Consider the following 27,645-nt stretch of genomic DNA (forward strand, 5'->3'; position numbering starts at 1 on the left):
CCCTATAGTAGTGTATGACAAGACTCTAAAGGCAGAGAGCTTTCATTCATTTATTCTGCTTTGTACTACATTTCAAAGGCTTCTAATCTACCTACACATGTTTTATGATACTTGATAAGGGCAGAGCATGAGGTGATGAGAATATTGTTTGGGGTTTGTGTCATAAGCATCTTAATTTATTTAGACCTACACAGGATCTATCTTGGTAGCTATGAATCCATACCAAGTGCTGCCACTGTATACCATGGAACAGATTAGACTCTACTGTAACAAGAGGATTGGAGAACTGCCACCTCATGTCTTCGCCATTGCTGACAATTGCTATTTCAACATGAAGAGAAATAAAAGAGACCAATGCTGCATCATCAGGTAGAGGCAATTAGTAGAGGGAAAGTTTGAGATGCTATTCCAAAGAAGAATAGCTGGTAGGGTTGGGTGGGAGAGAAAGAGTAACATCTAAGGGAAGCTTCCTGATGGGTGTTTATTGTGTTTCTCATGAATGCAGACTTTTTGCACTGCCGTCCAGTGTCGTTGGCATCAAAATGTCAAACCATATTCGCCCTGCCCATTTAATACAAAATTAACCTTTCCAGGGAAATTCTGGTAAATCAAAAAAGCCACTTGCCAGCCACCTACCCATTTGTGATATCTTAATGATGTATCTGCAGTTCAAGCCCCCATATTGAACCGCTCAGCGTAGAAATATGGACAACGCCATTATTTTTATGGCACTTTGCTCCAATGGTGTAAAAGAAAAAGGCCTCTGGTTTAGAAGTGACTTGCCAGCTGTGGGCAGAGTCACTATGCTGGCTTCCTAGCAGGTGGGATCTGCTCCGTTGTGGCATTTCCATCACACTGACCTTCCATCACACTCACCCCGATGATAGGTAACAGTGACCCACCCGCTGGCATGCTAGCATAGTGGCTTTGCCCCGCCCAGCAAGCTGCTTTTCTGCTGTGGTCCAGCTTGTTCATGTACTGACCATGGGCCTGACTTTGATAGGTGTACAGTAAAAACAGGCACATGCCCTCAAATGCCACACATTCGAAATGAGACAATGGTAATGCAAAAGAAGAGGAACACAGGTGTAGGCAAGAGGTATCAAAACACAGCTAAACAGTTGTTCAGAGAATATCCACTTTGTTGAAGTGTGATGGTGGAAAGCAAAATTCCCTCTTTTCCTGCAACGATTGATTTAAGATTATTCAAGAGCAAGAAGAAACAGGCCACTTTTTACTCCAATTTGTCAAGAGAGTCCATCACTGAGTTCACCAGATTTGATATCTTATTTCAGTGGAGAATCCGGAGCAGGGAAGACCGAAAGCACAAAGCTGATTTTGCAGTTCTTAGCAGCTATAAGCGGCCAACATTCTTGGATTGAACAACAGATTCTAGAGGCCAATCCCATTTTAGAAGGTAGGCTATATAATGCCATTCACATGGCAGTTCATTCTATTTCCCTGACCTTTCCATGACTGTAAATTTCTGCATTATATTTCAGCTTTCAGGAGATGTAAAAGCCACTTCTGAAAAACCAATGGATGTTTAGCACTCACGTTTATGTTATTCGTTTCCAGAAAAAAATCTGTTTGCATTCCTCTTAACTCATAAAATTGCAGGAGTAAAGTGAATAAAGTTGGCGTTGTATTCCAGTACGGTGGTACCTCGGGTTACATACACTTCAGGTTACATATGCTTCAGGTTACAGACTCCGCTAACCCAGAAATAGTTCTTCAGGTTAAGAACTTTGCTTCAGGATGAGAACAGAAATTGTGCTCCGGCGGCGCAGCGGCTGCAGGAGGCCCCATTAGCTAAAGTGGTGCTTCAAGTTAAGAACAGTTTCAGGTTAAGTACGGACCTCCGGAACGAATTAAGTACTTAACCCGAGGTACCACTGTATAGCAGAAGCATTCATGTGCAAAAGGGTGGTGAAGCAGTGATGTTGTTCAACGATGGTTGTTGTTGTGAGGCACCATGGTCACTAGTGTGAATGGAATTTAGTTCAACATGCCAGCAGATTGGTAAAAAAGCCACAGTTCTGTATCACAGCAGGTGCTGCAGTGTTAAAGGAATATTAGAAAATGGAAGAGAAGTGCTAACATTATAATCAGGAAAACTAATGCAATATTCTGCATGTCTGAAAGCACCCCTAGAATGTACATCATATATTCCACTCATACAGTTATATCCACTGTTCAATCTGGAGGTTCCACTTGCGTTCCCTATTCAGCTATTAAATATATGAGGATGTCTCATAGAGAAGGGCATGCAGTCAGCCTTTGCTGTCACACATAAGGAAAATATTGGGGAGAAAGTATCGTCCAGTTCTGGAATATTCTTAAAAGAAATTGGAAGTGGCACATACAACTGTACTTTTAGCTGGCTACACTGTAAACAGTCAATATCTGGCAGAGGTTTATGGACTTTTAATGGTTTTTTAATCAGATTACTTTACTGAAATGTTTATACATTAAAGATGGCTCACCACCCTCAAGATCTTGGGATGTAGTTGACTATAAATCAAAATAAAATAAAATGAGCACCTCTTACTTTGTGAAGAAGAACTTCCAAGTATCTTAGTGCCCTGAATGATTTCAAATAAGCAAAAGAGTGCCCCTCCCCTTCATGGTGCCATCTCACCCACTTACAGCTTTTGGAAATGCCAAGACAATTCGGAATGACAATTCGAGTCGCTTTGGGAAATACATCGATATACATTTCAACCAAAACGGGGTGATAGAAGGAGCTCGGATAGAACAGTTCCTTCTGGAGAAGTCTCGGGTTTGTCGCCAGGTAATTCAGAGCACACATTAATTGGGGCAGTGTTCCTATTTTCATTTGTGCTGCTGTTATGTCTGTGGGGGTCTTCTTATCATTCTAGGCTCCTGAGGAAAGGAACTATCACATCTTTTACTGCATGTTAATGGGGATGAATCTGGAGCAGAAGAAGATGCTAAATCTGGGCACAGCTTCAGAGTACACCTATCTTACTATGGTAAGTTGTGTCATGGAATTCTACTCAATATTGATCCAGAGAAGAACTCCAACATATAGTTAGCAGAGTTTCTTTCACAGAGCAGCTTTCAAAACCCTCTTAAATTTATTAGAATAGGAAAGATCTCTGCACATCAGATCAATACTTTCTGCACTAAGAAATGCAAACTGACAAGTTGTGCCTTATGTCTATCAGTGAACCTGGTCCTTACCAGCCATTTCACACCAGTACAAGCGCACAGAGGCTTTTCCTCCCACAAAGTTTACACATGTATTTCCATGCATTTTTATATACCCTACAGGGAAGAAAGCTAGAGGAAGAGGCAATTTAGAGCAGAGAAACAGGAGTGTGGGAAGAGTTCACACACATCCCCACACACCCTGCTTTCACTCCTGCTTAGTGAAGCAGTTAATAAAGAAGAAAAGAACTTCCAGGTGATAGTTTTATGTATTTGCATAAAGCATGTACTTTGGCCTTTGGGCACTTTTTCCCACTGAGCATCCGCAAACCCATTCTTAGATGAGAAACAGAAACCCAGTTGCCATTCCCTCCCCCCTTTAGAAAGACATACATGAACGTGAAATGTTTATGAAAGGAATGTGGCCCTAAAAAGGAAACACACTCTCTGCTCTGAGCATTTCCCTAAATTGGAGAGGGTTTTTTTGGTACCATCTTAACCAAAGGAGGGCTTCACTGGCTATCACAGAATGAGAATGTTATTTGCTAAAGGACACATATTTTCTTGGAAATCAGTCACACTGATTAATATTCAGTTACATCTGATGTTCTGCAGCCTTTTAAATGTGTTTCTCTGGGAAGGGGGGGTTATTGTTTTGCTGTTTTGTTTTAATTATTTACCTGTGTTTTTATCTTGTATTTTATTCTGTGAACTGCCCTGAGATCTTATGATGAAGGATGGTATATAAATTTAATAAATAAAGTAAAGTAAAATAATCATAATCATAACAATCATAATAAAATATGAAGCAAGTAGAAATTAATTTGATAACTAGGCAGGGCAGAATTTACTTCTGGAATTCAAAGATTGCCTATTTCACAAAAGGTCTGAAGGTCTTTGTGGCTCATGAGGAAGTACAGAAAAAATACACACACACATATATAGATTAGATTAAAAGGGAAACACACAATAGAATGCATTTTGCTTTGTGTTTGCTTGCTTATGGGTACAGATGGAAAAGAGGAGACTGAGAGGAGATACAATAGCTATCTTCAGATATCTTAAGGGCTGTCACATGGAAGAGGGAACATGCTTGTTTTCTCCTGCTCTGGAGGATAGGACTTGAACCAATAGCTTCAAGTTATAAGAAAGGAGATTCTGACTAAACATTCAAAAAAACTTTCTGACAATAAGAGCTGTTTGGCTGTGGAACAGACTCCCACGAGAGGTGGTGGACTCTCTTTCCTTGGAGATTTTTAAGCAGAGGTTAGACTGCCATCTGTCATGGATGCTGTAGCCAAGATTCCTGCATTATAGGGGGTTGGACTAGATGACCATTGAGTCCCTTCCAGCTCTAAGATTCCATGATTCTATGCCAGTTTTCTTAGCTGTAAATGTATTGTGTGCACACAATCTCTGAGGACTAAGGCGCGGAGTGGCTTTGGTGAGAAGGGGAGGGGCAGGTGGCTTTGGCAAGGTGTAATGAATGGGAGGGTTTGTGGCTTTGGCAAGAGACGTAGGGAGGTAGGTGGGTTGGGTGAACAAAATAAGCAAGGTTACAGCCCCTAGTTTATACATATACGGATTGAGCATAGGTGAACTGCCAATCTTCGCAACGAAAGGAAATCTGCTTGGCTAAGGTTCACAAGTCAGTTTAGCAATCTCCTTTTGCAACTAGATTCACAGAATCACGATACCATCCTTGAGAAATCATTGAAACGAACCACCCCATATCATTACGGTATAAAAATGTCATCACTGTGCTGTCTTCCAGGGTGACTGCACTTCCTGTGAAGGCCGTAATGATGCCAAGGAATATGCTCATATTCGCTCTGCCATGAAGATCCTGATGTTCTCTGATTCTGAGCACTGGGACATAAGCAAACTGCTGGCAGCCATTTTGCATCTGGGGAATATGGAGTTTGAAGGTAAGTCCAGCGTGTGCGCCTACACACAAACACACACTGACCAAAGAGGAGAAAATAGGGGTTAATGAAATTACCAGACTATACCTTGAGCAGAAAACAACATTTTGTTATCTACATAAGAAAGTGCAGAGGAATGTAGATACATTACCCTGAAAAGGACTTTCCTTATTATACATACTGTTAAGATGAATGCTTTGTGATACTTGTGTGTAGTGTAAGGGGGAAAATATTTTAGTTGGAGAAGTTGGATAATTCAAAGTTTTATTTCACACAGTTACCACAGAACAGATTGCCCATATGTGGAAAAGCAAGAAAGCAATGAATGATGCATCGGGTGTTTCTGTAGTGATCTTCAGGGATCAACATTTTGAGAGGTGGGCAGGGGATGGCAGGTATATTTGTAAGGATCCCATCTACCACAGTTGAAAAAAAATCACCATTTTAATTACTGGCACTGCTTAATGTCTGTACAGTATATTACACTTCCATGTAAGAAGGTTCAGGGACCATACCTTAAGGGGCACCTCCCATTTTCCACATGGATTATGAACACAAATACCCTGGTATCTTAGGGAGATTACATTATTCCTCTTCTGTTGTTACTTTTTTTAGCCTAATGGCTGCTTCTTGAATGAGAAAAAGTATGTTACATGCTTTATGTTATAAATGATCACCAAGCTTTACCTTTTCCTTTATCTAGCTGCTGTGTATGATAATTTGGACTGTTGTGCTGTACTGGATTCTGCACACTTTTCCATTGCAACTAAACTGCTTGAGGTATTGGCGTTGCGCATGAATATTATTTATTTATTTACTTATTTCATCCCTACAACCTTTCCTCCAAAGGAACTCAGGGCAGTGAATATAGCTTCCCACTCCATCGCAAGCGGTGTGGGCTTCATGGATGAGTGGGGATTTGAACCTGATCTCCCAGCTTCTAATTTGACATTCTAACCACACTGTATTGCATTGTCCCCTGCCAGTTTCCCCCCCTTTTGGTAGCACACTTTTTACCATATTGTCTTCTCTGCTTCGAGATCACATCTTGTGCTCTCATTGCCACCAGCCACTGCTATGATGGCAGGCTTGCCTTGCCTTGCCCTGCTTTCTATTAAAGGTAAAAGTAAAGGACCCCTGACAGTTAAGTCCAGTTGCAAACAACTCTGGGGTTGCAGTGCTCATCTCGCTTTACAGGCCAAGCGAGCCAATGTTTGTCCGCAGACAGTTTTTCCGGGTTATGTGGCCAGCATGACTCAGCCGCTTCTGGCAAAACCAGAGCAGTGCACGGAAACGCCGTTTACCTTCCCGCCAGAGTGGTATCTATTTATCTACTTGCACTTTGACGTGCTTTTGAACTACTAGGTTGGCAGGAGCTGGGACTGAGCAACGGGAGCTCACCCCATCGCGGGGATTTGAACCGCTGACCTTCCGATCGGCAAGCCCTAGGCTCAGTGGTTTACACCACAGCACCACCCGCATCTCTATTAAGTGTCTTTGTATCCCTTCTCTTGAAGGAGGCGCTGCCCTTTCTCGCCAGATCTCCTGCATCTACAGAAAAATGACGCAATTCAATTGTCATTCTTACAGGTGGATTCCGGGGAACTCCACAGCAGCCTTACAAACCACTCGATCATCATCAGGGGAGAGAGCGTCTCTATGCCCCTAAGTGTAGCCCAGGCTGCTGATGTGAGAGATGCCTTCGTAAAGGTAAAGAAGATAAACAGCTCTCCTCATGTGTGGTTCTCAGTTATGTTTTGTAAACAGCTTTGAGGTTTTCTACAATGAGGCAGTTCATACATTTTATGAAGAAATAAATAAAATAAAAATGATAAGGTTGTACATGTCATTGAAGTTTAATAACAGTCTAAAGACAAAATCCTACAAACAATGTCCTCTTTGGTATTCCAGCTTTAGCATCTGATTTATTAAGGAAGTTTGAATCTATACAAGCCTACAGCTATAATGCTTCCTAAATCAAGAGAGAAAAATTATCACTCTTGGCTCTCATCCATGGGCTTACTCTCATGGTGAATGTTGCATGTTTTTCTTGATGTCAGTGGAGCTGGTATTTCAGCACAGAATGGCAGAATGTGGAGGAGAGGGATGGCATGCTGGCATCTGTGGATGTTTATTTATTTATTGCAGCTTCTTGTTGCTGTGTGCATGGCATTTACTGCAACCTGAAGGTACAGTGGTTGAGATGTGATGAAACAGGTTTGTACAGTGTGAAAGGAACTTTAGAAAATGGGACAGAAGCACTAGCCTTATAATCAACTAAACCAATGCTATAAACCCCACATGTGAATGCAACTTATGTTAAATGCCGTGCTCTTATGCACCTTTTCTTTACCCAGGGGATCTATGGACTCCTCTTCCTCTGGATAGTTAATAAGATCAATACTGCAATTTACAACCCACCATCTCAGGGTCATAAAAAAACATGCAGGTCCATTGGGCTACTGGACATCTTTGGCTTTGAAAATTTTACCACTAACAGGTATGACATTCAAGTTTTAACTGTTTTGTGGGGTGTTCTGAGAAATAGCACACCATGTCAGAAACAAATTGTAACCATTAGTATTGATGGAAGTTATATTTTAAGTTAATTAATTTCCACACTGAAGATGATTGAGGTCCACTGATACAGCTTCATGCTGAAGTGAAAGTGTGTGGTGTTTGTTACTTGCCCTTGATATATGCTAGATTTCATGAGAGCTGCCTGGTGATTCAAGATTTTTAGTGGATTAATCATTTGTCTTTTAATTGGTTACTCAGCCAGTTGTATTTCTCATTAAGTGTATATTTTACCCAGACCTCAATATCTGAAGGCTATGAAGGACTAGAAGGGAAGATTATATTAATAATATAAATGTTCACGATAAATAAGAAATAATTGTGTCCCTGCAGTTTTGAGCAGCTGTGCATCAACTTTGCCAATGAGCATCTCCAGCAGTTCTTCGTAGCACATGTCTTCAAGCTAGAGCAGGAGGAATACTTGGCTGAGCATATCACCTGGAGTCACATTGACTTCACGGATAACTGTACCGCCTTGGAAGTGATTGCACTCAAACCCATGAATATTGTGTCACTCATTGATGAAGAAAGCAGGTTCCCTAAGGTGAGTATTGTGGTTTTTCTCCAGGCTGCCACAGGGAATTAGCTTTGTTTTTATTTCTTCTGTTGTTATATTGTATTGATTTGTGTTGCATGTTGTGAATCTAGCTGTGTAGCTTGGCTCTCTTGCTTTAAACATCTGGAGCTATTTGCTGTGCAGGCAACCTAACAGAGACCCCTCAGGTTTCTGTATCTCTAAAATATTTCCTGACTCTAAAAATGTTGTTGCCACATTGTCGCAACTCAGGAAGTCTTTTGCCACACATTTTCCTTGTTTTGAGCACGTATTAGCATCCTCCCTGACCCACTTTAATCTCATGTTGTGGTTTGCTTCCAGGGAACAGACACAACCATGTTGCACAAAATCAACAATCATCATTGCAGAAGCAAAATCTACATTCCACCAAGAAGCGTCCATGACACAGTCTTTGGTATCAACCATTTTGCTGGTGTTGTTTATTACCAGTCTAAAGGTGAGTCAATAATAAAAGTTCCCTGTCCCAGCATTATATCATCTATCAATTCAAAGAGAGTTCCTTTTCCCCCCCGTTTCAAATCCTGCACATTGATACTGTCAGACTAATTCTTGGTTCATAAACAGCTGTTTCATTACTTTACTGAAGTGGTGTGGTAGGCAGGGTCCATTTCAATGGAGTGGGAATGGCCACTATCAAAGAGAGGAGGGAGAATGGCCAAGGGAACTCAGTACAATACGGAAATTGGCATCAAGCAGAAAAAAAGATTTACCTTGCTTCTCCTTTCTTATAGGTTTTCTCGAGAAAAACCGTGACATGCTTAGCTCTGACATCCTGCAGTTGGTTCATTCATCCAAAAACAAATTCCTCAGACAGGTCTTTCAGGTGGAGACACCCGTGAATGTGATTCCTTTTGGCCGTGGGAGCATTAGGCATCTAGGAGTGGATCCCACCCTCAAGGTTAGCTGCCCCCCAGTACTGACTTGAAATGTAGATGCACTCCCAGCCTCTGTTTCTTAGACATTCTAGCTGCACTTTACCTTCTGTGTCAATTTTAAGCCTTTGCCATATTTTAAATGTATAATAGTAGGAATGATCCCGAGCTATTTATATTAGATATAGCTGCTTTATCCTATAATTCAGAAAATACTTTCCTAGTTAGAATGAGTGGTTTGGTCAGAATATGCAGTTTTGTTTTCCTAGGGTTACCAGATTCAAAACAGGAGAGTAGAAATATATAGCAAGTAAAGCATCTTCTACAGTTACAATCACTCCTAGACTGCATACACACTATATCTTTAAAGCACATTCAAAGCATATTTCTCTCCCCCCCCCAAGGAATTCTGGTCACTGTAGTTCCAATTCCCAGCAACCCTTAACTAACTACAGTGCTCAGAATTCTTTGAGAGGAAAAGGGTGCTTTGAATGTGCTTTGGAGTTATAGTTTGCACACAACCTTGGCCTGTTGTGAGGGGATGGGGTCCCCTGCAATTCTTGTATGACAGGTATGGGGAAGATCTGCATGTTTATTGACTGCAAAACATTGGCTGAGGAGGAGCAAGCCCAGTCCAACTAGTGCAGGTGTTACAATTTTGCAGTCATAGCACTGGCAAATCAGGATGAAGCATTTCTAAGCATTTAGCCAGTGTGATGAAGTGGTTAGAATATTGGCCCTAAACCAGGAAAACCTAGGCTTAGAGCCCTACTCACCTGTGAAGGTCATTGGGTAATCTTGAACTAGCCAACATCTCTCAGACACAAGGTTATTGTGAGGATAAAATGAGATAACATCAGTCTACATTGTCCTCAGCTATTTGGAGAAATGATACACAGTGGCTATGCAAATTTGCAGCCATCATGTTGTAATAGCATTGTAGGGTCATTATTGTGGTGTTGTGCCAATGTTTAGGATTTATCCACATGATTTTCAGATTTCCCCCTGCACTACCTTCAATCTAACTGTAGCGAAACATCAAATAATTGCTGTACTTATCTTATCCATCTGTTCATTTCCTCCTTTATTCTTTCAAAATTCTGCCCTTTTTGCTCTCCCTTTTGCTGTCCTTTTGCCACCAGTCATTGTCCTGCCGGGGTTTTGTGCAATCCAGAACATCACCTGCTGCCTTTGGACAGGTAAACTGCTTGGAGAAGCAATGCCACGATTGAAATAATTAAAAAAGCCCTAAAGCCATCACCTGGCTTTAATTATTTCTGTAGCAGCTGTGGGTTTGTGCAATTCCTATTTTATTTCAGTAGGCTGGAATGGGAACTATTTCCTTTGGATTGTGCCTGCTGTTGGGAAAATTTCAGGCATTCCCCTGCAACTCTGACAAAGGTTGCTAAGTAGTTAGTTACCTGCAGAACGTGCATGTCCTGTTAGCCACATTTTCCCCATTCTGGAGCATAAGCTCATGCTAACTGAACTTAAGCTTGTAAAAATAAGACACTGAGAGAAACTGACATTGAGAGATATGCCCATGCCTAGATGTCCTTGTTTCTTTGCAGGAAAGCACCTTGTGTGTTTATCCCTCTCTGAAAACAGCAGCTTCCAGAATAATTGCAAGGTTTCAAGGCTGCTTGAAAAGCAGCTGCCACCTGCCCTATTCAGATATTTTTCATCTATGTATACACACAGCTGCTCCTTTATCTTTTGCTTCTGTGTTTTTTGGGGGGTTTGAAAACCTGAACCCGGGCTCTTTTGGGAGGAAGGGCAAGATAGATTTTAATCAGTAAATTTAACCAGGAGCCCCTTACCAAGTGCTGTTTTCCCCAGCAGTTTGCATATGGCATTACAGGCACCAACGGTCAGCTGGTTGGTGGTGCCTGCAAACCTCCCTTTGGCTGAGCCAGGCTTGTACATAGTATATATGATGTCAAGTGTTGGGCAGTTGGTTGTGCCTTGGCCTACATGGTCTCCTGTAGGAGGACTGGTGGGCCTAATTAGACCTATAGACTGAAGGTTTGCCATCCCTGGGCATAGATGTCCATTGAAATACAGAATGGAAGATCCTGTTTTGTTTTGTTTTATTCATCCACATTTGTACTCCTGGTACATACACAATTGTATCCAGATATTTTCAAGCTTATATAGCTTTCCAGTGCTCAAAAACTGAAGGAAATTACCAGAATAGAGTAAATACATCCTGAATAATCACAATTCTTTTGCATCAGTTCCTCCAAAATAAAATATATAAACATTAAATATTGAAGTTATAGGAAAAAATTATGTAAACGATAAAAAGTCCTCTTGTCTTGCTATCCCTAACTTTTTAATGTATCTTGTAGTTACCATTATTACCATTATTTTGTAACATTGCTACTAGTTTGCCTGTATTTACCTGTTCCCACAACTTCCTAATTATGTCAAGTTCATTGGGGTTTTCGAATGTTCATCCATGCCTTAGCATGCATAGTTCTTGCTATGGTTAAAATATGTACTATGTTTTTATTCATAGTAATTTTGTTTCATTTTACCTCCTTTATTCTCTTGGTTGGCATGTCTTTTCTTCTTTAGACTTTTGTTCTGTCAACAGTTATTGTTTTTCCCCTCAGAGCAGGCAAGAGCTACCCTTATGTTATTACTCTGTTGAATTTGCTCATCTGAGTTGCCACTCCACCATTTTGTGGCATTAACAATAACACTATTACAGCGTTGAGATAATTAAATGTTTGTTTGTAACCTAGTTCATAGAGGGTGATTTCTAACTAATTGGTCTATTCTGAATATGAGTAATGCTGGATATTACCCATAGTTCTTCTTTAAACTTTCCTGTTCTTTGTTTAAAGAAGTCAAAATATCCAACAATAAGTATCAAGTCAGCTCCAGTAGAGACACATAATACCACCCTCTCTTTTACATTTGTCATTTTTCCATTAAACATCTATGCCTGTTGAAGAATTCTGAGCAAGTTGACTGTTGGTATTATAAAAGGATGATTTCCTTTGGTTTGTGATTTTGGCCATTGGAGGGCAGTAGTACTTCACATATAAAACCAATAGATCCCACAAACCATGTTGAAAAGGGAACCTCAGGTCTACAAACATAACAGGAGAGGCAATGGGTATATATGCTCCACAGCTTCAGACACACATTACAAACGTCCACTAGGGGGACACAGTAGACAAAGAGAGAACTTGTCAGTCATAAAAAGTATGGCTTTTTATTAAGGGCATATTTGCCAGCAATATTAAGAACACATTTTCTCTGAAAATGCATTGCTTGGATTGTTTTTAATGTGAATGCAAAGCAGTAAGAAAGGGTTTTTCCCTGTATGGTTGAATTAGCACTGTCATTATTGGTTTGTCTACACCACAACGTCAGGCAAAATGTGCCTCATCAGCATTTTATTATTTCAGAGTAAACATGTGTAGGAGTTCACTGTGAATGGGTGTTCAGTCACCGAGGCAGTACATATATATATATAATGCAGCATAGTCATTCAATGCATGTGGGTGTTGAATTGATATTCAAGACATATGGTTTGCTCTCCCAGGGATCAGATACCACCAAGCGTCTCTCTACGTTAGGGGGGCAGTTCAAACAGTCCCTGGAGCAGCTGATGAAAATCCTGAGTAACTGCCAGCCGTATTTTATCCGCTGTATCAAACCCAATGACTACAAGAGGCCAATGGTAATATTTCATTAAAATATCTTGATCAAGCTTTTGTCTATAGCATCTGTTGGTTTGAAGAGAAAGGACATTCGTTTGGTAGGAATTATGCAGTTAGCAGAGCTGGGGGATGGGGGCCAGCCCCTCAAAAAAAAAAAAATCCAATGAAAGGGCTAGCCCCCCTGCATGTTGTGGGGCACACTTGTGTCACAAGCACAAGCTGCGGGGCAGCTGCACAACATGTCGGCACACACCATAGCATGTGTGAGTGATGTTAGCATGCCACTGGGTGTGTGTGCACGACGCCAGGATGCCACAGGGCATGCTTTCACCATGCGTGCACGCAGCAGGGCATGCATACATGATGTGCTGACGTCACATGGCCCTGCCGGCCTTCCCCCCCCACCGCCCTAGTCACGGGGGCAAGGTGGTGCATGTGACAGGGTGCTTCCAAATGAGGGCAGTTTCCTGCAGGTGGCACATTCAGACCTAATTTTCTTTATCTGATTGACATTCCAGGGTTTAATAGGCTGGCTCATTCATTTTGGTGAAAATGTGTATTAATAGGCAGGTACGAATAAGAAGCAAGCAAGTGGGTGACTCTAGCAAATGTACGGCAATATTGACATCCCTTCTTCCCTGCTGTGCTTGTTCTGGTATCCCAACTTGACTAAAAATGTGAAAGAGATAAATATATTTTTCATTAGAGCCAAGATGAGGTGTGAAAAGAATAAACAGGAACATTTAATGCATATGATACAGAACCGAGGTTGTTTGTGTTAAATTTTGCTGTGTGTTTTATTTTCAGCTGTTCGACCGAGAACTCTGTATCCGTCAGCTGCGCTACTCTGGAATGATGGAAACCATCCGGATTAGGAAAGCTGGCTACCCAATTCGCTATGGCTTTGCAGAATTCTTTGAGAGATACCGAGTTCTGCAGCCAATGTCTTCTCGTGAGCAGGCAAGTTAGCAGGACTGGTCAACCTTATTACTGCAGTAAGAGGCATATTGATTTGTAAAACTCAAATCCCTTCTTACTGCTATATACATATCCAGTAAGCACATCACCAAGAAGGGGGTTGCTTTATTTATGCTTTTCTTAAGTCATCCTTTAACAGTTGCAATAATTTATATGGCAATATTACCAGTGATATAAATCTCACCAATTCTAGTTCAAAAAAGCACTTCCAGAGTATGACCAGAATCTGGTGCCCATTTCTTAGTTATTTATCATGAGGCCTCTTAAGTTTCCAACCAAACATAAATGTGACAATTGATTTACATTTCAGCTGAAGAATGATGCTCGCCAGTGCTGCATTTACATCTGTGAGAAGGTGATAGGAAAAGATGATGAGTGGAAAATTGGAAGAACCAAAGTATTCTTGAAAGTAAGTTACTGGTTTAATCTAACAGTTTTGTCCACTTTGAACAGCCACGGCTTTCCTCAAAGAATCCTGGGAACTTTAGATCATGAAAGGCTCTGGGAGTTGTTAGGAGACATCTATTTCCCTCACAGAGTGACCCTCCCCAAAGGGATTGTTTGCTAAACCACTCAGAATTGTAGCTCTGTGAAGAGAATAGGGGTCTCCAAACAACTCTCAGCACCCTTAACAAACTACACTTCCCAGGATTCTTTGGGGGAAGCCTTGACAGATTATAGTGATACAACACAGCTTTAAACGTATAGGGCAGATAGGGCTTATGTGAGAGCACTGTTCCCTCAGGTCTGTTTGCCTGATCTTCTATGAATTGTTTCTCATCGCTTCCCTTCAGCACTATGTAGTGGTGCACAGGGTTCAGTCACAACTCAGTAACTTGTACTTACAAGTCATAGACCTTGTCTTCTCCTGCCCACATTATTTCTGTGGACACCCATGCTTGAGAGGAACTTACTCTCCATCTTGAAGCTGAGTCTACAAGCTGACCTCACGGCTGTTGTAACATCCACCCTCATTTTTGTACTTGCCCCCCTTGTTCCCCTCACCTGGATCTAAATCGGTTGACACCAGATGACAAAGCAGAAGTGTTTCCTCCATCTCCATCACAGATTCTCTAATACATTTTGTTGCTAAGAGCAATAGAATAACTCGTATATTGTCCTATATACAGACTGATTGGTTCTGTTTTGTTACAACCCTTTTATATGTGGTGATTTTTAGATTAGATTAGTTGGTGATAAACATGTGAATTATTATTTTTTCCATTCTTTAATAGGACTATCATGATACAGTACTGGAGGTGCAGCGAGACAAAGCACTCACAGAGAAAGCCATCCTAATTCAGAAAGTGCTGAGAGGGTTCAAGGAAAGGTAAAAATGCTTTTAAAGGTAGCAAATGAAATCAGATTGTTAATTTCCTTTGGGTATTTTACCTATGGGGAGAGAATTGCATTTTTCTTGGGCTCGGTGCAAGTGGCTTTTTTGTGTGAGGTGGGGAGGAGGGGGTGCAGTTCTGGGTTTATTCCACTAGACCCACTACAGTGGGTCAGGTTACATACGCTTCGGGTTACATACGCTTCAGGTTACAGACTCCGCTAACCTAGAAATAGTGCTTCAGGTTAAGAACTTTGCTTCAGGATGAGAACAGAAATCGTTCTCGTGACAGCGCGGCAGCAGCAGGAGGCCCCATTAGCTAAAGTGGTGCTTCAGGTTAAGAACAGTTTCAGGTTAAGTACGGACCTCTGGAATGAATTAAGTACTTAACCTGAGGTACCACTGTATTTTGGGGTTAATGTTAGCATATTGAGGTTTGTTTTGTTTTTGTTTTAATTTCTTCTGCCTGCAGGAAACAGTTTCTGAGGCAGAGGCGCTGTGCTGTGGTTATTCAGACAGCCTGGAGGGGATATTGCTGTCGGAAGAACTTCAAGATGGTAAAAAGCTTGCATGGATCTTTCAGATACAGTTATCAAAATGGGCTCTGCATAGCCAGGCACACTATTCATAGGTTCTTACACTAAAAGACCTAGAACACTCAAACTTTACTTTGACTGGGATTCAAAGAGTCAGCTGCACAGCTACTTATGGAACTATTTATGGAACTTCACACACCTCAAAATATATGGTGGGCTGCTTTTGAAATGTTGCAAGTTGTGCTATGGCATGGCATTCTGCTGTGCAAAGGGGAAAGTATCAAAAAATCCCCCTGGATGTGCTTTTCACATAGTTCTTTGGATCCCTGCCTTGGTTCAGTTGTTGTTGTTTTTAACCCAACAACTGTCTAAGGTCTAACAGATGGCTGATTTATCTGGGGGGGGGGGGGACTGTTGCTTGCATGTATTCCTGATGTGCTTTTAGTGTATGGATAAGATAAGAGGTGGATAAGATAAATTTGGTTTTGTCACTGTAGCAAGGACCTCCATGAGATGCTTTCAAAGACAATGGAATATTTATTTATTTGAAGCATTTTTAACCTGCTGTTCATTCACCTTGTCCGTTTCTTCTCTTGTGTGGTTAGATCATGTTGGGCTTTGAGCGCCTGCAGGCCCTTTTCCGGAGCAGGCAGCTTGTGAAGCAATATGAGGCTGCCCGGGCAAGTGTGATTAAGTTCCAAGCTTTGTGTCGAGGTTACCTGATGCGCCAGAAAACAGCTGAGCAGCTGAAAGCTGTGTGTGTGATACAAGCTTATGCCAGAGGAATGTTTGCTCGTAGGAGCTTCCAGAGAATGAAGAGAGAGGTGGGTACAATTGGATCATAATCAGCACATGATGCATCATAGTAGGAAAGCTTGACAGCAGCCAAATCCTGTGAATAGAGAGTTGGCCTAGCGATGACTTTAGTATCCTCAAGGTACAAAATAACTGAATACTACATAATGCATTTAATCATGACCCCCTGCTTACTACAGTTGAGGGTGAGGTCTTGGAACTCTTGACAAGGTGATAAGAACAGAATTATTTAAAATACATATCAATTCAATTTGTTTGTGTTCAGGGTTAGATATATTGGCCTCGTTCACATGTCACAAGCCATGGTTAAGAGGCTTGTTTAGCTCTTCTTCACTTGGAGCATGGAAGAAACAAACCACAATCTCTGCCTTTGCTTTATGTCCAATGAACCATGTTTTACTGCAACAAACTATGGTCAGTGAACCTTGGCTGCAGATCATGCATTTTTGGGAGTGAAACAAGCTGTAATCCTTGTTTTGGATGTATTGCAAATCCAGAGTACATGGTTTGTTTCCTCCCAGTACTAGCAGGGAGAAGTGAAAAAGTCCTCTTAGGCACAGTCACACTAACCATTAACTATGGTTTACCAGGATGTCACTGAATGAGTTTTGCCTTTAGCACTTGCAATAATTTTTTTTAAATCATTCACGGCCAAAATGTTATGTGATGATTTTAAAAGACATTAATTTTCCAAAATATTTTGGAGACCTCATAATCAAATGCAACTTTAAAATACAGAATGAAAGCTATTGATTTATAAGGACACCAGTATGGATACTTAAGGGACATGGGTGGTGCTGTGGCTTAAACCACAGAGCCTAGGACTTGCCGATCAGAAGGTCGGCGGTTTGAATCCCCGCGACAGGGTGAGCTCCCGTTGCTCGGTCCCTGCTCCTGCCAACCTAGCAGTTTGAAAGCACGAAGTGCAAGTAGATAAATAGGGACCGCTCCGGCGGGAAGGTAAACAGCGTTTCTGTGCGCTGCTCTGGTTCGCCAGAAGCGGCTTAGTCATGCTGGCCACATGACCTGGAAGCTGTACACCAGCTCCCTCGGCCAATAAAGCAAGATGAGCGCCGCAACCCCAGAGTCAGCCATGACTGGACCTAATGGTCAGGGGCCCCTTTACCTTTACCTTTATAGATACTTAGTTTCTAACAGTAGTATTTACTAATTATAAAGGTGAAACTGGTGTTTTATCCAGGGATACCTCGGTTGGTAGAGTATGATCTCATGATCATGAAGTTGAGCCCCACGTTGGGCAAAATATTCCTGCATTCCAGGGGTTGGACTAGATGATCCTCGTGGTCCCTTCCAACTCTACGATTCTTATGTTCTTGATGCAATAATAGTGTATTCGTGGTGCATTTATTCTGCTTTATTAGTTGCTCTGTGATGCTTCCCCACTCCTACCATATTATTGCTGTCTGGAGAGGATATAGCTCAACAAAAGCAGAACAAAAATAAACGAGAACGTTCCTGGTGTAAAAAGTTACAGGATTTCAGCAGGAAGTTACTAGGTATGCCCTGAACGGAAATGAAGCAGTGTGACCAGCCCTAAACTTTTCCAGGTGCAAAGAGTATTGAAATTGAGATCACATGTGGCTCCCCCACAAGATCATGAGCACAAATCATCATGGATGCATACAATAGAAAGGCTGTCTGGAAGGGGGCCCCAGCCACAGTGAGACTTTTGCCCTTGCTATATGCAAATGTTAGGCTGGGAATCATTTGGAAACGAGGGAGTGCAAAGTGATAAATCTGGCTAAAGACAACAATAGTAAGTTTCTGTTACCTGCAGCAGCAACTCAAACTGGAAGCCAGACAGCTACGCTTCAAGGAAGAGAAGCATCTCCTTCCAATAACTGGAGCAAAGAAAGCAAGGGAAGAAGCGCTTAGAATAGAAAAGGTAGGTTCACTCGGTCGCCGGGCTCTCATGTATGATGGCATTCAGGCAGAAGAAACTCCCACAGAAGAAATGTGTGCTTCCACAGCAGGTCACATACAGCGATGCAAGTGCTCACATTTCCAAAGCAGAAAGACATGCATGTTGATGGAGAGTTCTGTCTGTGCAGAAATATTAGGAAAGTTCATCATACACAGCAAATGTCCTCCCATCTGTACCTGTTGTCACTACTTTGCTGTTTGTGAAAGTGAAGTTCATTTCATGCATGTGTTATGGTTCTATAACAGGTGGTGAGGAACCTTTGGCCCACCTGGTGTTGCTGAACTACAACTTCCATCATCCCTGATGGCCATGGTTGCTGGAGCTGATAGGAGTCGTAGTTTATCAACATCTAGAGGGTTAAAGGTGCCCCACACCTTTCCTTATAAGGTCATCTGATTTTTTAAAGTCAGAAGTAGCCAGGCAAATTGGGACGCGGGTGGTGCTGTGGGTTAAACCACAGAGTCTAGGACTTGCCGATCAGAAGGTCGGCGGTTCAAACCCCCGCAACGGGGTGAGCTCCCGTTGCTCGGTCTCTGCTCCTGCCAACCTAGCAGTTTGAAAGCACGTCAAAGTGCAAGTAGATAAATAGGTACCACTCCGGTGGGAAGGTAAACAGCGTTTCCGTGCACTGCTCTGGTTTGCCAGAAGCGGCTTAGTGATGCTGGCCACATGACCTAGAAGCTGTACGCCGGCTCCCTCAGCCAGTAAAGTGAGATGAGCAACCCCAGAGTCAGTCACGACTGGACCTAGTGGTCAGGGGTCCCTTTACCTTTACTAGCCAGGCAAATTATTTTCACCATGAAATCTTCTTGTTCCCTATACGTATTTGAAAATGAATAATTTGCTTGGAATCCAAGAGCATATGCTGGGTCTCAGCAAGCTTAGTTCCAGCATGTTATATTGAAATACATTATTGTCACTTGTACAAGTTGTATACAGTGAGATTACACAGTTAATTGTATATTGTATATAATTATATACTGTATATGGTCAGATATCTACTACTTAGATCTGCTTTACCAAGATACTACTGTGCCTGTCGCTGGAAATCTAAAACTAGGTGACAGAAATTAGGCTTATAAGGAGTAGATTGCTTACAGAATTAGATGAGATTTAGAAACATTTGAAAATATCTGGTCAGGAGTAGCAGCTCTTGAGTGTTCCCATATACTTTGTAAACCTGTTTGTCCTCCTGGCCATGGAAATCCAAACTTGCACTTTGTGCTTATGAGGATTTGGTGTGTGTACAGATTTTCATTCCTGCAAGTTCCTAGTGCTGGCTACATGGATTCATATAACTTACCCACAGGAACAGCTGGAAGAGGACGCTGAGAAGCTAAGGAAATATGAAGCTGTTGACGACAAACATGAAGCAATATATGATGTCATCAGTGACCAGGAAATGGTGGACAGAGTATTTGGTTTCTTACCTTCTTTAATTGGAGGCCAAGAAGGACAGGCTCCTCTGGGCTTTGAGGTAAGCAGCTGTAAAGTCAGTATTGTATAGGCCTGTTCACCCCCAGGGGAAAAACAGCATATGAAGTGGCCACCTGGAGATATTATCTCCCAGATACTGACTCCCAGTATGTTTCCAAGCACAATTCAAAGTGTTGGTGCTGACCTTTAATTCCCTAAAAGGCCTCGGTCCAGTATACCTGAAGGAACATCTCCACCCCCATCGTTCCGCCCAGACACTGAGGTCCAGTGCCGAGGGTCTTCTGGTGGTTCCCTCGCTGCGAGAAGCCAAGTTACAGGGAACCAGGCAGAGGGCCTTCTCAGTAGTGGCACCCGCCCTGTGCAACGCCCTCCCACCAGATGTCAAAGAGAAGAACAACTACCAGACTTTTAGAAGACATCTGAAAGCAGCCCTGTTTAGGGAAACTTTTAATGTTTAACAGACCACTGTATTTTGATACTTTGTTGGAAGCCGCCCAGAGTGGCTGGGGAAACCCAGCCAGATGGGCGGGGTATAAATAATAAAGTATTTATTATTATTATGAAGGTGTCCACTACGCACACCTTAAAATGATGCTTATTAATAGCCGACATTGACACAGTTTTGTAGAGTGTCTTTGCTAAAAGGCAGGGTACAAATGCCTCAGACAAGCAAACAGCCTTGCTGGAGCCTCTGTATAAGAAGAGCCCTGCTGGGTCACACCAGAGGTCCATCTAGCCCAGCCCAGCATCCTGTTCTTGCAGTGGCCAACCAGATGCATGTGGGGAGCTCACAGTCAGGACACAAATGCAGCAATGCTCTCTGACTCATGTTCTCCAAACACTGCCTCTGATCCCAGAGGTAATGCAGCCATCAGGACTAGTAAGCACTGATGTTTCTGTGATTCTTTGCCCTGCAGGACTTAGAGACAAAGACACAGATGTACAAGCTGAACGAGGTGGACCTGGATATGATCCCGATGGCCATGGAGCTGGAGGAAGAGGAAGAGGAGACGAGTGGTCTTGCAGAATATTCATTCCCCAAATTTGCAGCCACTTACTTCCAAGGTTCCTCTACACATACGCACATTCGACGGCCGCTGCGCCACCCATTGCTCTACCATGAGGAGAAGGATGATATTCTGGTAGTGTAACTCTTCTTCGCTGTGCTGCTTAAGTTCTGCTGACAACACTAGCAGCACCCTAGATCTTATTCTTTTTCCCCCTTTGTTTTCTGCAGGCCACAAAATGCTGTTCTAGAAATAAAACAGAAAGAACAGAGATGCTAGAATGCAAGATTTAGGTTGTGTATACACCATACATTTAAAGGATGTTCTCCCCCTTATTACCCTGGGAATTGTAGTTTACCCCTCACAGAGCTATAATTCCCAGCACCCGTAACAAACAATAGTTCCCAGGATCCTTTGGGAAGGCACATGCTTTAAATGTATGGTGTGTATGCAGCCTTAGTCAATACAAATGCTAGACTAATTGATTTACAATATATTTGTTCAGTTAAAAGCAAAACCCTAATTTACTGGGAAGCTATTTTTTAAGAACTTTTTTTAAAACACAGGTACTTTAAAAAATACCACCGTCTCTCGCATGTGGGAGGGAATGCTTTATGCAGTCGTTATCTAGAAACAAAGGGAGAATATGTATTTATTCATATGCATATTTAATAAAAGAAGTTTATAAGATTGACTAAGGTTTACTGAATCTGTTTACAATCCTCCATAAAAGAAACTATCATATTGTGTCTCACTAATAAGCAAACTAACAAGCTGGTTTTACAGTATTAGCAAAAACCAGTACCAACTACTGACTGAACTGCTGCTGCCATAGCTACTGATACTATTGCAGATTATATCACAAAGTCGTTATGGTTTCAGTACAGGCACACAGAACCTCACAAACTTCTGTGGGAATTAAGTGCATCGGTAAAATATGTGACACGTTAGTTTTACCATTACTATGCAAAATTATCTCATTGTGTGTCCTATCCATATTAGGCATCTCTAGCCGTTTGGACCACCATCTTGCAGTTCATGGGTGACTTACCAGAGCTAGGAAAAAACACCAACAGCAAGAGCAGCTCTGAAGTGACTCAGGTCTATGATACCTTTGGCAAGAAAAACCAGCTGCAGCCCACAGGCAACTACAGTCCTGATGTGGTAAGAGGAAGGCATTGTTTTTCACAGCTATAATCTTATGAAAATTAGACCACTCCCTTTGAAGTATTTGCATCTTAACCTTTTCGCCTGTGCTGTTCTCCCCCAGAAAATTGTTATTTGCCCCCAAAGGTACTACTGTATTTGCAGTGGCATCTTTGGGGAGGGAAAAGATCTCAGAGGGGGGAAGTCAGTGTGTAGGAAGGATGACCTTTCACCTCCCATCTCCCAAGTGCTGCAATCCTGACCTGGACTGAGGGACTCTCACAACTGTTTTATAAAACAGAAAAAGCACGCTAAGTTACAAACGCATGTTGAGCTTGACCTTGATAACTGGAGGCTAGAAGTCTGCATTTTAATTTGCTACATTCAAGAACTGAAGCAGACCTCCCCAAACTCCCAAGCTGTATGTGGGGCTGTCACGGCTGGGCTGTGGGGGGCAGCCTGAGGTGAGCTGGGAGAGCAGGGATGGAGAGTAAGTCCAGACCAAAGGAGAAACTAGGAGGCAGAACTGAAAAGCAACCAAAGGATACAGGCACACACCATTGCTTGGGAAAACCATGTTGCTCATGGAAGACCTAATAAGAAAGGGGAAATCTCTTACAGTTCTTCCTTTCCTAGAGGATCCGATGACCCACCTAGATGATTGGGATGTCTACCCAGAACGTGAAGATGCTAAATGGCCTTCATGTAGGTGCAACACACCAGGCAGCTGTAGACTAGAGCCAAATCTCCTAATTCAAACCCATGCAACTCCTGCCAGTAACACACTCACCAAGAATTGCCATCTATGAGATGCTTGATAATTATCCTGATTTTGCAGCCATCATAGAGATGCAAAGCCAAGAGGGTCATTAAGTGCTATATTAATATAACTGGTACAGTGTGTATGGACCAGGAGGTCTGCGTTTGATTGGCCAAGATGAAAGGAATTTTGCAGATGGTTGTTCCATGTTGTAGCTGGATTCTGGGGCTTAATTGTTAATTTCCTGCAATTAGTCCTTGCAGACTTGAATTGGTATAATTAATGAGGACAGGCTAGTTGTCTATGATTGGACCATTGTTAATTGTAACCCATTTTGGTTTGGAAGAAAACTGGGTCATAGTTCATTAGTACTCTGTTGTGTGAAAAGAAAGTCCTACATTCCATTTACATTACTCAGTACATGATTTATAGTGCTGGGAGGGGGAGATAGTCTAGTGTGTGATTCTTTTTTTAAAATAAAAATCTGCAAAGCACAGTACTTGGCAAGACCCTTGGCTAAGCTGGAGAACAACCTGGCTCTGCTCCTCAAAGTGTTTTCTTCAACCAAATGTTTAATATGAAAGTCTACCAACATTCTAGAAAGTGTTTTTGATTCCAGGTGATCTGCTGGTGAATTTATTGGAGCCTGGCTGTCCTATGCATGCCTAAAAGCTCCACATGCTCCCATAGCATCTTTTCTCTCCACTTCTTTGTGTGATTACCTGTGCCTTATGAAGAACTTAAATCCGAAAGTTTGCAATAGTCTGATATGTCATCCACATGTGTCTTTCATACTGTGGAATCTAGAATCACCAGTATAACATATACTGTGGACAACAAATCATTCTTATTTTGCATCAGAATTCCTGCATGTACTACTTGACTGGAAAGTTCTCAGGAAACAGTGCTTGAGACTGTAGAGAATATTTTCCCTTAATTTAGCAGTTGCCACTGAATTTTGAAGATCAAAGTTCATAATGAACATTTCTGTCTTAGAGGGACAACAGGAAGGACAAGTTCTCCAATGTCATTTCATCTGTGAAACTAAAACGGAACTCCAAGCTGACTGGAAAGGTAGGCTATGTTTTGACATTGGATTTGAACAGTGCTATTTTTACAGAAAAAGAGGTGCCAGAACTCACCGCGAATGCCTCCCTTGTTCTCTTAAAATAGCAATAGTGTCCACCTGAGAGGTGCCGGAACTGAGTTCTGATGAGTTCCAGCTGGGGAAAAAGCCCTGGGATTGAACTACATTGTTTAATATATAAGTACTCTGGGCAACAGTAATTTAATAGAAAAATTGCATATGAAAACATGTCAATTCTGAAAGCAAGGGGAGCTGGTGCTTTGAGTCAAGTGACCAGACTTGATGTTAAATGAAAAAAGAAATGTTTGTAAGAGTAGGACAATTTGGTTGCTTGCACAGAACTCAAAAGACAAAAAGAACCCCAACCCCCTTGCTGAACATTATAAAGAAGGCACAAAGATAGGAACATATTACCATATGTGGTGGTCCTGTCTAGAGATACAAAGATTTTGGAACATGATTTATGAAGAGATGAAGAGATTGATAAAAACTACATTTAGCAAGAAACCGGAAGAATTTTTACTAGGAATTGTTTCAGATAATATTCCCAAAAACAAAACTAGGCTATTTATGTATGCAACATCAGCAGCAAGGGTTATAGTGGCAAAACACTGGAAAGATAAAAATACACCCACTAAAGAGGAATGAGTAGTCAAATTGTGCGAGTACTTGGAGCTCGCAAAAATGACAGATGCAATAAGAGAGAAACCTAAAAAATTGGTGAAAGAAGAATGGGAATGTTTAAATAATTATTTAGGGGACAAGGGCTCAGCAAGAAAGATCTGGCTATGTTTAGAATGATACCGCATAGAGAAATGTCCCCTGATACCAAGATGAGGGATTCCTTTGGAATGCAGATAGAGATAATTGATAAGAATAATGATCTGTTGTGAGCTTGACGGAAGTGTACAATAGATGAGCTTTCCTGCTTTGGCTCATCTTTCTTTTTCTTTTTCTTTTTTTCTTTTTTCTTTTTTCTTTTCTTTTATCTTTCCCATAGTTGCTTATGTTCTGTGTCATGTACTTCGATATTTTTTGTAGTTTTTTTAGTTTTTTTTCATTACTATTAAGGAATTTTCCTTTGTAATTTTGGTTGTTTATATTTATATGTACCTGTTTAAAGCAAAAAAAAAGTTATTAAAAAAAGACTTTTGTGAGTGATTGACACTCTGCTGTAGATCATCTGCAAGCCACATATTTAACAAGTGGTTCCTGTCCCAAGTGTTGCTGATCTACATTGTCTAACAGGACTAGCATGGAAGGCTAGCATGATTGTGACAAAACTGCAAAATCAGCTCTGAACTGCTGCAGTAGATGATGATGTGATGCGGAGCTTTGCAACTGTGATAGTCCCATCTTCTGTTTTGAACCTTCTAGACCTCTTTAATGAAGTACTTCCTCATTAAATTCCTCATTTAATTTAAAAAAAAAAAAAAAAAAGGCACAAAGACAGTAGGCAAACTAAGGCCCGGGGGCAGAATCTGGCCTGCGGACGGTCCGGGAATCAGCATGTTTTTACATGAGTAGAATGTGTCCTTTTATTTAAAATGCATCTCTGGATTATTTGCTGGGTCTGCCTGGTGTTTTTACATGAGTAGAACATGTGCTTTTATTTAAAATGCATCTCTGGGTTATTTTGGGAGCATAGGAATTTGTTCATTTCCCCCCTGAAATATAGTCCGGCTCCCCAAAGGTCTGAGGGACAATGGACTGGCCCCCTGCTGAAAAAGTTTGCTGACCCCTGCAGTAGGGGGTGGGAGGATTGTCTCAATAATTAAAGGAAATGAAGGCTGCAATCCTATTCATGACCAAGTCCCACCAAACACATTTTGTTGGTGCTGATCCTCTGATCAGCAATAAATATGACGGGACAGATGGATTTACTTCCAAATAAACATTCATAGTGCATCAGTTTGAATTAAGAATTAAGAATGTAAAACAAGTCCTGTGAGAGCAAACAAGGGCCCATCTAGTTTAGCATCTTGTTCTCACAGTGACCAGCCAGATGCGTATGAGAAGCTCACAACAGAACCTGAGCACAATAGCACTTCTTGCAGTTTCCAGAAACTGGTATTCAGAAGCATACTGAATGCAGCTAGTAGCCATTGATAGCTATATCCATGAATTTGTCTAATCCTCTTAAAGCCATCCAAGTTGGTGGTCATCACTGCCTCTAGTTTAACAGTGCACTGTGTAAAGAAGCACTCTATTTTGTCTATCCTGAATCTTCAGTCATTCACTGAACATTGAATTGAATCTTTAAATCCCTGAATGGCTTGGAGGCAGGATCACTTCCTTCCATATGATCTTCATCAGAGGCCCTTAACCGGGTTCCCCTGTCTAGTGAAGTGAGTCAGATTATGTCAGCTGGGATAGCTCAGTTGGTAAAGCACATGACTCTTTTTTTAAAAAAATAATAATATTTATTGATAATTTCAGGATTACAAGAAAAATAAAAAATAAAAAACAACACTACAATACAAAAAAAAAGAAGAAAAAAATAAAAAAGAGAAAAGCACAAAATATAAAAACCAATACGACAATACAGCAAAAGAAAAAAAAAGAAGAAAAAAGAAAAAAAAACACAAATCCCAAATTGCATATCCATAATTTCCATTTGCTTGTTTCATTGACTTCCTCACACCTCCCTTTTTGTATTCTAGTTTAATAATTATTTCAGCAAAGTCTTTCTATCTTTCTCAATTTTTGTTATAAAATTTATCTTAACAATTTAACCTAATAATTAACTCAACAAATCCTTTCCATCTTTCCCCATATTCTGTTATTCAAATTACCTTAATTTATTTAACCTTATCTTATCCCTAAATACCTTAAGACTTAAATCTTAGTTTTCAAATATACATAGCTCCTGATATCATTTCTGCTAGAGTCGTATAGTTTCATTCCCACATTTTCCCTAATATTCATTAAGCTGATTCTAAAATAAAAAAATTCCACTATAGATTCTCTTCCAATCATCATCCAGCGTCTCTTCTTCCTGGTCTCGGGTCGTGTCAGTCCTTACTGTCCATTCCCTCTAGTCCATCAACCTGGAAGCCTTATGTCCGAGGCCCTTAAGTCTCTTCCATGTCCCTTCTGCAATTCTTCTTCATCTTGTTTGTGCTTGCCCTTTTCCTTGTCTTTTGTTGGTCTCTGTCTTAGTTTCTTTCCTTTCTCATTGAGGAGTAGGTCTCTGGGGGATTCCAACCCAAAATTGTCTCCATCACCCTTCATCCAGCTCGCCCATTCCCCACAGTCCCACTCCCCACAGTCCTCGATATAATCCAAAATGTATTTAAAATCAAATTTCAAGATTTCTCCAAAGCTAGGAACCTCCTCATCTCCAGACTCCCCTTGGCCCACTCCAACTTCAATCTTCAATAATAGCGGCTTATGCTCCTGTAGGGCCTCGGGTCTCTCCATTTGTACCATTTGAGGTGCAGCCGCATCCTCCTCCATTGTCCTCTGCACTTGCCCAGTCAGTACAAGTTCATAGGTTGATTCCTGAATGATTTCTGTATCAATGTTCCCTGTTTGTCCACAGTTATTAACCACAACAGTCAAATCCATTTTCTCATTCATCAAGTCCATCTTCTCATGCATCTGTTCCAGCAAAACATTTGTCTTGCATAAAGCAAGCACCCAGTCTTCCTCCCAGCTCATCTTTGTTCAAGGTCAGAAAAGACTGTTCCCATGGTCTTAGTCTCACAGATGTTAGGTCTCAAATATACTGCAGCAACAATTTAACAAGTTCCCTCTAGAGGAGACAATCTATTTGTATCCATTTTTTTTTTTTGA

At 41.4% G+C, this 27,645-nt stretch overlaps 1 protein-coding gene across 4 annotated transcripts in view; it reads left to right on the plus strand.

The window, feature by feature from the left end:
• The window catches only part of MYO7B (myosin VIIB), a 60,925-nt gene that overhangs the window by 6,983 nt on the left and 26,297 nt on the right, over positions 1-27,645 (plus strand). For 2 of the 4 annotated variants that reach the window (XM_081008395.1, XM_081008396.1), the window contains 23 exons: positions 185-369; positions 1,296-1,417; positions 2,652-2,794; positions 2,883-2,996; positions 4,949-5,102; positions 5,803-5,879; positions 6,690-6,809; positions 7,457-7,599; positions 8,010-8,220; positions 8,554-8,689; positions 8,985-9,151; positions 10,268-10,324; positions 12,685-12,822; positions 13,610-13,762; positions 14,091-14,189; positions 15,016-15,110; positions 15,586-15,670; positions 16,255-16,473; positions 18,264-18,371; positions 19,720-19,887; positions 20,765-20,989; positions 21,857-22,018; positions 23,757-23,834. In XM_081008395.1, coding sequence (XP_080864521.1) covers positions 185-369; positions 1,296-1,417; positions 2,652-2,794; positions 2,883-2,996; positions 4,949-5,102; positions 5,803-5,879; positions 6,690-6,809; positions 7,457-7,599; positions 8,010-8,220; positions 8,554-8,689; positions 8,985-9,151; positions 10,268-10,324; positions 12,685-12,822; positions 13,610-13,762; positions 14,091-14,189; positions 15,016-15,110; positions 15,586-15,670; positions 16,255-16,473; positions 18,264-18,371; positions 19,720-19,887; positions 20,765-20,989; positions 21,857-22,018; positions 23,757-23,834 — 3,159 coding nt within the window. The remainder of the gene's footprint in view (positions 1-184; positions 370-1,295; positions 1,418-2,651; positions 2,795-2,882; positions 2,997-4,948; positions 5,103-5,802; positions 5,880-6,689; positions 6,810-7,456; positions 7,600-8,009; positions 8,221-8,553; positions 8,690-8,984; positions 9,152-10,267; positions 10,325-12,684; positions 12,823-13,609; positions 13,763-14,090; positions 14,190-15,015; positions 15,111-15,585; positions 15,671-16,254; positions 16,474-18,263; positions 18,372-19,719; positions 19,888-20,764; positions 20,990-21,856; positions 22,019-23,756; positions 23,835-27,645) is intronic. The other 2 variants (XM_081008397.1, XM_081008398.1) reach the window with 2 other exon arrangements.

The sequence above is a fragment of the Podarcis pityusensis genome, assembly GCF_964106645.2.
Source record: "Podarcis pityusensis genome assembly, chromosome: 5".
Taxonomy (NCBI): domain Eukaryota; kingdom Metazoa; phylum Chordata; class Lepidosauria; order Squamata; family Lacertidae; genus Podarcis; species Podarcis pityusensis.